Raw genomic sequence first — 10,340 nt, 5'->3', positions numbered from 1 at the left:
GCATTATTAATAAGTAAATGAAATATTCAGGTATAAACCAAAAAAATTCTAGAAAATAGAGTTACTAAATCACAAATATAACACAATGTTATTTTCTTAGGATTGAAGATGAAGTTATATTAGGTTTAATAAAAAAGAAAAAAGAAAAAATCTAACTCAGATGATCCATCCTAAAACTAGTTAATGGACTAATTCAATGGGTTTTAAATTGTACTACCTCTTAATATAAAACCATGTTTGACTTTTATTTTGATCCTAAATATAAGACCACAATCCACTTTTTCTCTCATATTTATATTTTTTTTCAAAGTATTCCTTCTAACAATGATAGTTTTAATCAATACACTTGATTAGTAAGAATATTTTAGGAAAGACAACACTTATTTAGGACAAATAATTAACTCAGCTTGTTTTTTTAATTTTCTCAAATTAGTCAATTAACTCTTATAATTAGGACCGGAAGTAGTAGTAATTTATAAATTTGTGGACATTTTTGTGTCCTTACATTTTATTATTTCATCAAAACATTTTTATTATTGATTATGATTAATATCAACTCTTCATCAATAAAAGGAGTGAAACTTAATAGTTTATAATTTTTTAAAGTTGAATAGTTCTTCTTCGTCTTATTTATATATCTATTATATTTAAATAAATGCCTATTTATGTTTTCTTTTCCTTTGGGAAAAGAATTGAATCGGAAATAGTCGCAAATTGTTCAGACAATGACGCGATGATTTTCCCCGCACCGAAGATCGACACGACGATGGTGTTTGCCTCCCATTTACATCGGGTCCAAAATCCAAATAAAAATCGAATCGAATTCGAATGCAGCGGTTGCGAATGTCGAGTGTGCGCTTTCTAAATATCACATTCACGCGCATTTGCGGACGTGTCCCCTCTTCTTTTCTGCACTTTCCCACCCCCACTCTCTCTTCACCACCCCCTCCCTCTTTCTCTTTCTACTGATTCCTTCTCTGAATTCTCGCTTCCTCTTCTGTCTCTCCTTCGATCTGCATCGATTCCATCGGAATCGGGGGCCCTCGTAATGGCCGACTTGCAGGAAAAACGCCGGAGCTCTTCTTCCAGTTCCAGCGATCTCTCGGTCAGAGTTCAGCATGAAGTGCCTGATGGTGTTGGGAGTGGAAGTAGCAAAGGAATTGGAATGGATGGTAGTAGAGATGCCGCTAATGGTGCCTCACTTGATAATGGTGGCAGTAGCTCTTCTGGTTTGTAAAATTATCTTTGTTGGACTCATCTTCTCTTCCTCCTCCTTCGTCTCCTGAGTTTATGCTTTGTAAATTAAGAACAACAGAAGAAAATTGCATTTGGACTTGTCTCTAGACAACCATTAGTCAATGGACTTTGGTTACATTATAACAGATTCCTTAAGATTTTTTTTCCCCTGAGAAGTTCTATGTCATTAATTATAGTTACCTCTTACTTGATTTCTAGAAAACTGAACGACCGGCAAAATCCGATCGAAATAATCCTTTGAAAATTTGAAGTTGGCGGCTTTGGAATATCACGGACCAACTGCCCCAAAGATAATCAATACGTGGGAGACGGGATGGGCTTATTTAATTCTAACTTGTTTGCCGTGCCAAGCGCACCTCTCGCGGGGAAGGTCATTAAGAACCTTTGGGATTTCGTCGAATGGATTATTTATCACTGTAATCCACCCCGGCAGTTGCACTTATTTTGCTATGAACATTGCGGGTTATACTGAGATTAGCCACTTGTAGTCATAATAGGCGGGATTATACGCTAGGTTATCCGACTTCCCAAGAACAAAGCACAAAGCAAATTCCAATTCCTTGTCACATAAGTAGTCAACTGTGGGGATTAATGAAGTCAACAGGGTTCACAAATGTCATTGTGGATGTAATGCTGTTAAATTAAGGATATTCAACTTCCTAGGAACCAAGCAAAGGACTACAGCTGTTGTGCGCGCGCGCGCATGCGCATGCATGCATGTTTCTTTAATGTATTTATGTTTCTGCGTGTGCGTGTGTTGTAGAAGTAACAGACAATCCGAGGTTTAGTATTGTCTTTGAGGAATCTGATATCTTTAGACACGTATCTCATGGTGGAAAAAGTTTTATATTCTTTCAGTGATATGAAACGCATCTTTTTTCTCCTCCTTTTTTGGTTGAATGAAAAATCTTATTCCGAGAGCAGAAGCATTCTAAGAGCTGCTATGTGGATTTTAGTCTCACTGACATTTGTTAGTGATGCCGTCTCACTCTACTCCATCGTAATTTGTATTGAAAATTTTTCAAAATAAATTTATCCAAGTTGGGATTTACTGACTAGTTTGGCCACTTAATGTCAAAAGCTATATAAGTACCTGGAATGTTTTATCGTTGCTTTTTAGGGAAATCTCAAGTGTTCAACAAGATTCTCTGGCGTGCAAAATATTGAACTTTAAGCCTTCATTCCTTTTATGAAATAAAGGGGGGGCCAGATATTTGTTGTGAGACCACAAAATTGTTGGAGGCTTGGCCATCAATGTTTAATGAAAAGCAAATTGTGGAAATAGATACAGCCCAAACAACTCATATTATATGATATCCTTTTATCTTATCATTGGCATGTTGTAAAATGATTAAATGACTGTATGGATACTTATGTCATTTTGAAATGTGCTTTATTAGAATCATGGTCACCTTATGCTAAATAGTTGATTATTAGTGTATCAACGCTTAGTTACGTCATCTTGTTTTGTGTGTGTTTGTGTTATTATTGGATTTTGCATTTTCTTTGCCTCTTAACTTCATCATGTCTTCTACAGGCTTTTCTTGGTATTTGATCCTTCCAGGATTTTGTGGTTTCTTGACAGTCTAGTTGCGGATCAGTAATGATCTTTGTTCTTTGCAACATTTTTTATGATTAACTAGATGTGGGGCCTGTGCTATGCGCAGAGCCTAACACAAGCTAGTTACTATTCATATGTCAAATGGCTCTCTATAGCTTTTATAGACTATATAGATATATAGATTCTCTTCTTTACGTGCAACACACATAGATTAAGCGTTGGTTGCCTGATATGGGTGTCATGACCTCTTTGTCTATTACATTTATTTGAAAGTTTATCAGAAACTGCTTCTCTCCTTTTTGTTGGTAGATTAATTCCTACTTCCTATAACTAACCTATTGTGAGGTTCTCTGTCAATCGCACTCTATCATATCACAATTACTTTTTTTAACATTATGTTTGATGCCTTGACTTTGTTGCTCATTTCTGGGTTATATCTAGGGTACTCATGTTTACTGTTCTTGCTCAGGGATTTCTGGGAGAGGGTTGTGTAAAGTGAGCACATTACCTATAGGAATATCACATACTGATAAGTTGGAGTCAAATTCAAGCCAGTCTAAGTTGGAAAGATCCAAAACAGAGAGACAGAGACATCTACGGCCCGAGGATGCGGCACAAATTTTTGATGACAAAATTCCTGTCCAAGAGAAGGTAATTTACTGTGATCTATAAACTTTTGCCTTCCCTCACCCCATATGCTGGTTTCCAAGCATTCTTTCGTCACCCACTTCTAAAGACTAATGGTAGCAGTTTTATTACCTAAGAATAGCTACCTAATAACTAAACCAACTAAAGTGAAAATAGGCTGACTTTGATTCCATGTATCTGCTTCAATCATTATAGAACAGTTGGATATTCTAAATAGTCAAGTTCTGACAGTCTTCTTTTAAGCATAATTGGTTTTCTTGTGAGGAAGTAGGAATTCTTTGGCCAATAAAAATTTCACTGATTGGAACCTAATGAATGTTTTGGGCAAAAAAGTGGTCAATGTTAGTTTTCAACAATCACCATGCTCTTTTTGACATCATTATCATCATCATCTTATATTTTAAGCTTATCAGCATGAACCCTCAGTTAAATTTTATAATTGTGCAGCTTAAATTGTTAAACAGAATAGCTACTGTAAAGGGTGATGGAACTGTAGAATTTGAAGTTCCAGGAGATGTAGAACCTGAAGCCCTCAGGGCTCAATCCAAACATGCAGATAATGTAGTTGATGATGATTCGCTTGATGCAACAGACCTTCAATACATACCGCCATTACAGATAGTAATGCTTATTGTTGGTACACGTGGTGATGTGCAACCATTTATTGCAATAGGCAAACGATTGCAGGTACATACTCTATTCATTATGCCTCAACTTTTGCTTGTCCCCTTTTAGGGGTGGCGAAACTCCAACCCCGATGGTTAAAAACAAAAACAAGTTCTGTTCATAGTAACACATTTTATTGAATAAAGAAAGCACCATACATCAACTGGCGACATTGGTACCAGTGGTGATTCTTTGAAGGCTTAGCCTTTGGGTTTCAAGATGGAGAGCTGGTAACAAAGATCCAGAACATAAAGAAACCACATCACATCAACATATTTTCACCGGAGTCCTCTCAAATTCAAAAATAAAATTGGCAATAATTTTTTGTTGTTGTTGAATTTGCTGGAAAAATGTGCTAAAATATTGAATACTTCCAAATATTGCAAGCTGCTTTATAATTATTAGTGGTGTCATGAAAATGTGGCCGGTCTGAAAGCCATAGCCTTATGTTTTTTTCTGTGATTATGGAATTCCTTGGAGCCTCTTTTGAGCTTCATTTGAATGTGGGCATGTGTTGCGAGATATTTTATTTTGTTATGGGGAAATAACATAAGGAAAACACCTAGAGAAGATTGATAGAGGCTTCCAGGTGTCATTCACTCTGAAAACATGCAGTATGAAGGTCCAGTCATTCTTTCATAACTTTCATGCTTTAAAACGTTGCTTCTATTCTTTATATCTTATCTATCATGCTGCTTCATAGACTATGACAACATAAAATTTGGTGTATGTCACTTGTAGATTGTCAAGGCTAAGTAGTCATCCTAGTTGGCAGATTAAAGAAATTGTTGTGATTCTCTTGGTTTACAAGGGGAAAGACCATATTAGAAGGAAAAAAATATTATGCATGCAGACATAATTATCCTTTCTCATTTTCATTATCCTCCCAGCAAAATTTTCCTCTTAACTTTATTTTGTTTCAATTCTCTTATAGGTTTTAGTCAGCCCTCGTTGTAGTATCCTGATCTACATGCATTGGCTGCATTATAGCATTTCAAACTTTCAAAAAATTTAGATTGGGGTTTAGAAATGAAACTGGGTGTTTGATGTCTTAATGGTATTTAAAAGTCTTTGCTTGAAAACGGGTGCCTGATACAGTATGCTGTCTTGACTATTGCTCAGCTTTTACAACTTAAAATACAATTACTCCATTTTTTCCCCTAACTGCTGCACCAGGGGTTCTCTGCTACCCAGTTTAATTCTCTGGTATTATTTCCTTCCTTGCACAAAGGTGTTAACTAGCAGCTAACTGCTATTAAGTATACTTTGATACACTACTCCAACTTCTGTTAGTGAAAGGTTTTTGTTTATTAAATTGTTCAGACTTCATGTTAGAAGAAACGATGTGTCAATTGCTCGGATAACTATCTTAGAAAAAATAATGTGTTGATTGAATTTTGAAGTTTCAAAGTTTGAATTCCATTGAAGATTCTTTGAGTTAAAATTGAGGCTCTTATATGCATTTATGTGCAGGACTATGGTCATCGTGTTAGGTTAGCTACACATTCAAATTTTAAGGAGTTTGTCCTGACAGCTGGCTTGGAGTTTTATCCGTTAGGCGGTGATCCAAAAGTCCTTGCTGGTTGTATGTACCATAAACCCATGTACATTTCTACTAAATTATCTGAGTAGTCGTTGTTTATCAGTCCTCCTGCTCATTTTGTTTTGGCTTCTTGCTTGTTGTCGAAACTGGTTTAAGGGTATCTTCTGAGGAACCTCTGTTTCAGCCTGTTTCAAAGCACTACTATATATGGTGCATTTGGGCTTCTGCTTACACTATAACAAGTGGGCTTAAGTGTATATTGATATCATCCTATTGAGGCTTTTGACCTCAATAGTGTGTCCATCTGTGCATATACATGTGCATGTTTGTGCATTACCTTTTTTTAAAAATGAAATTGTATTTTTTTTGGTGACATTTAATGCAATAGTTTTGCAAAACAGTCTAATTTGTTAGATCTTTCACATTGGGTTCTCATAACTATATGGAATTTTTTGTCCTGTTGTTGATCAAACTGCGGTTGGGATTTTTGTGCAAGCTGTGCTTGTGGGTGCTTATTTTGTTAACTCCTTTGATTAGATGTAGGCGGCTGGGACTGCTTTACCACTTCTCACACACACACACACACACAGAGTTAAAGGGGTAGGCACTGTTAGCCTGAGGTTACAAGCAGGATCAAACCAATAACTTGAAACTCTCATACCACTAGGCTACAAGGCCATTGTCAGGACAATCAATTTCTAACTGCTCCTAATTTTTGCGAAAATCACTTTCTCGGCAATGTAGGCCGTTTCAAAATATCTGTTTTGAAGTTTTGGTTTTTTATTTTCAAAGTTATAAAATTTCATTGAGTATTAATTATTTTTGTACAAATTTATCCTTCATTAATTACAACAATCATAAGTCCACTGATCTCAAATTTGCTTTCTCCATTATTTAAGGATATTTTAGTCCAAAACAAATTAAAACCAAAATTTACTATAAATCTAGATCATTTAATAGCTTTCATAAATTGTATGCATAACCTTAAACGGTAGATGTTTTGAAACGGATGTTGTATGCTTTTTGCTTTTACCCTAAAATTCCCCATGTCTATCCTCTAAGTCTTGTTTTCCATTATCATTAGAGGAAATGGCAAGGATAAGAAACCCTTATGATTTGCAAGAAAAACTTAAGAAAATGGCAAGAAGTGAGGTGCTTGATGAGACCTAATCTTTATCAGATTATTTGATCTTTTATGTATGTGTATCTTAAATCATTGTAAATCCTGCTCTGTCAACTCCCGTATGATTTTGTAACCGTTACCTTCTAAGTTATGGATAGCTAAGAAAAAACTGGATGCCTACTCTTACAAAGAATTGGCTGTGCAATATGTTTTCTTCACCCTACTCATTTTCTAAGTGGCAAACTCTTTTGCTTGAAAGAAGCTTGTTTTCCTGAAATGGTCTAAAACAGTGCTTTTGGAGTTCAGATCATGGGATTATAGCCTTCTGTATAATTGTTTTTCTATTTTTATTTTTCATTTTCCTTTCTGGAGCAGATATGGTTAAAAATAAGGGCTTCCTTCCATCAGGACCTTCTGACATACCTATTCAGCGAAATCAAATCAAGGAGATCGTTAACTCCTTGCTTCCAGCCTGTAAGGAACCTGATATTGATTCTGGTGTCTCCTTCAAAGCGGATGCAATTATTGCCAATCCACCAGCATATGGTATGTTTTCTTGATCAACACGTGTAAATACGACGGGTTGAATTTGTGCACGTAGAGAGGAGTAAAAAAACATTCTTGTATATTTCATTGATTCTGAATAAGGGGATATATACAGCAGAGGCTTATCAATCTGGGCCGAATGCTTGCCCTGATGCTTGCATTTAAAGGTGCTCCACTGATGGAACTCTTCATTAGCTAAAAGCATAATTTGTCTTACTTGCTCAATCTGATAACTGATAGAAGAATGTTGGTTATGGAAGAAAGCTTCCATAGTATTTCTTTGAATTTTTGAGACGTGACACATCTAAAAATTTTCTAGTTTATATAATTCCATATCCATTAAAATATTTCTTTTATCACTGTGAATGAAAAATAGTCTGGAAAATCTGCCTCAGAAATAGACCTTGAGCTCCACCAATAGACTTTATTTCTCATCATATTCCAACTTTAGTCATTAGATGATACGCCATGCTGTCTTGTATCTTGGTGGCTTCCAAATTTCTTTTCTCATCTCCGCTGGACATGCTATTATGGACTAATTCTGCTTCTACTTTGTAATTTTGGTTGCTGTTTCTATACTGCTCTTTTATTTGTTTTACTGTGCCTTTTCTGCCTGCTGGTTAATTATATTTTTCGACCTGTCTGAAATTGTGATGCCAATCTTTAGGGCATACCCACGTGGCAGAAGCACTGAAAATACCAATACATATATTTTTCACTATGCCATGGACGTAAGTCTCATCTATGTAATCTTGTTTCACAATTTCATCCAGTTATTCCAGTCTACTGTTATTCATTCATGTTCTTTACCTATTGATTGCGTTGGTTTTAGCTTTGTTGGGGGATTTAAATCCACATTATATGTATTTTTCCTTTTCCTTCCAGACCAACCAGTGAATTTCCACATCCTTTGTCCCGTGTTAAGCAACAAGCTGGTTATAGGGTGAGTTATTTATTTCATATCTGTTATCATCTCCTTTCATCCCTTTTATTTTTGTTGCCCTCTTGTTTCACTCAAAAGTGATCATTTGTAACTCCTTCAGCTTTCATATCAAATTGTCGACTCATTGATTTGGCTGGGAATTCGCGACATGATTAATGATCTTAGGAAGAAAAAGCTGAAGTTGCGACCAGTCACGTATTTGAGTGGTTCACAAGGCTCTGACACTGATGTTCCACATGCATATATATGGAGCCCTCACCTTGTTCCTAAACCAAAAGGTGGTTGTTTTAGGTGTCAGTTTTACTGCTTTTTATGTCAAGTCATTTATTTTATTCGGAGTTTGATAGATACAGTTTCATATCGTAGTGGAGATTTCTTGAATTCTTCATTTCATAACTCTAGTGCCTTGTGTTATGCTTATATTCTTTATGATAAAAATAATTAACTTAAAATATATATTCATTATTTTCATTGGTCTCTTTTTGTGGTTAAATGTAATGAAAAATCTAATTCTCTTGACTGGCAATAGTTGCATTAAAGGAGGATGTTTCTCAGAACTTTTGTGATAGGTTGAATTATGTCTCTTGATATGCAATTTGGATGTTTTACTGTTTTTTCTTGGTTGGCAGATTGGGGACCAAAAATTGATGTGGTTGGGTTTTGCTTCCTCGATCTTGCATCAAACTATGAACCTCCTGAATCCCTCGTAAAATGGCTTGAAGCTGGTGACAAGCCCATTTATATTGGATTTGGTAGCCTGGTGAGTCTTCTTATGTTTACTTTTTATGCCTTTGGTTCGTACATGAATTCTGTATGCTAAATCTAGCTTTAAGAATATGGTTTGGTGACTCATCATTTTTACTGTGGGTAACAAAATGGATTCTGATGACAAGGTGCCTCAAAGCATCTATCAAATGTTATCTTGCTTCCATCTGCTGTAATACATGGGATAACAAATTAAATTGTATTTTCTATTCTTAGAATCAAGGAACTTAGAACTAGTATTATCAATGAGAGCACGATCTGGTTATTTTTTCTGATCTATTTTGAATTGTGAATCTGAAAAATTAAGGAAATTATATTGCAAATCTTGAGGTAATTGTGATAAGGTTCGACTTTTGAGTATTTACATTTTTCTCTTCAAATACTAGGCATCATATGATTTATTTTCAAAGCCACTGCTAGTCAGTCGCCTTCTGATTTTGATTTGGGGAATGCTTGATTTCATATATTTTTTCCCATCCTATAGTGTCATGGAAGTACTGACAAATTTTAAATCTCGTTTATCAAATGTTTTATTATTTTGTTTGTACTACTTCCTGTTCTAAATATAAGAGCTAGTTGACTAATTTGAGAATATTAAGGAAATAAGTTAAACTAGTTATTTGTAATAAATAGGTGTTGTCTTTTCTAAAATATCCTTGTTAATCAAGTGTATTGACTAGAACTACTATTATTAGAAGGACTACTTTGAAAAAAAATGCATAAATATAAAAGACAAAGTGGATTAGGGTTTTATATTTAGGACCAAAGTAAAAGTCAAACAAGGTCTTGTATTAAGGACCAGAGGTAGTATTTTTTATAAAGTACTTCATTGTTTGAATTTCTGCCATCTGTTTTTTGATGTTTGTATATTCTCTCTAAAATAATGATTTTGGTTGTGCAAATGCTCTTTTGCGAGTAATAGATTAGATGTGCAGGTTTAATGTCCTGCTTGATAATAAAGAGAAATCGGCTTGTTTTACCTCATTGCTTGTCACTGTTGCCTTCTTATTACAGCCTGTTGAAGGGCCAGAAAAAATGACTCAATAAAATAATTGTGCAAGCACTGGAGAAAAACTGGACAGAGAGGCATCATCAATAAAGGATGGGGGGGTCTTGGAATTGCTTCAGGATATCGCTTATTTCGTTCTTCTTCCAGATGATAGTTTATTTGCTTATTTTGGACTACGTATTGCTTTTTCCCAAGTGTCAGAACCAAGGATCAATATATTATTGGATAAGGGTTTCTCATGATTGGCTTTCTTGCGCTGCAAGGCTGTGGTAAGATTTT

The 10,340-nt window shown here is 35.3% G+C and overlaps 1 protein-coding gene across 1 annotated transcript; it reads left to right on the top strand.

Moving 5' to 3' along the window:
• The first annotated feature begins 772 nt into the window (after positions 1-772).
• Positions 773-10,212, top strand: LOC114730204 (sterol 3-beta-glucosyltransferase UGT80A2). The gene is given in 12 exon segments (XM_028917235.1): positions 773-1,229; positions 3,288-3,469; positions 3,914-4,153; positions 5,606-5,717; positions 7,174-7,344; positions 8,012-8,075; positions 8,230-8,287; positions 8,388-8,565; positions 8,917-9,047; positions 10,067-10,099; positions 10,101-10,121; positions 10,123-10,212. Coding segments are annotated over 12 exon segments (1,461 nt in total). The 5' UTR covers positions 773-1,048.
• Positions 10,213-10,340: the final 128 nt, after the last annotated feature.

Source organism: Neltuma alba, unplaced genomic scaffold, assembly GCF_004799145.2.
Source record: "Neltuma alba isolate B1F8T4 unplaced genomic scaffold, ASM479914v2 tig00012717_pilon, whole genome shotgun sequence".
NCBI lineage: Eukaryota > Viridiplantae > Streptophyta > Magnoliopsida > Fabales > Fabaceae > Neltuma > Neltuma alba.
Note: the sequence above shows the minus strand (reverse complement) of the source record. Positions and strands in the feature narration are given on the sequence as shown.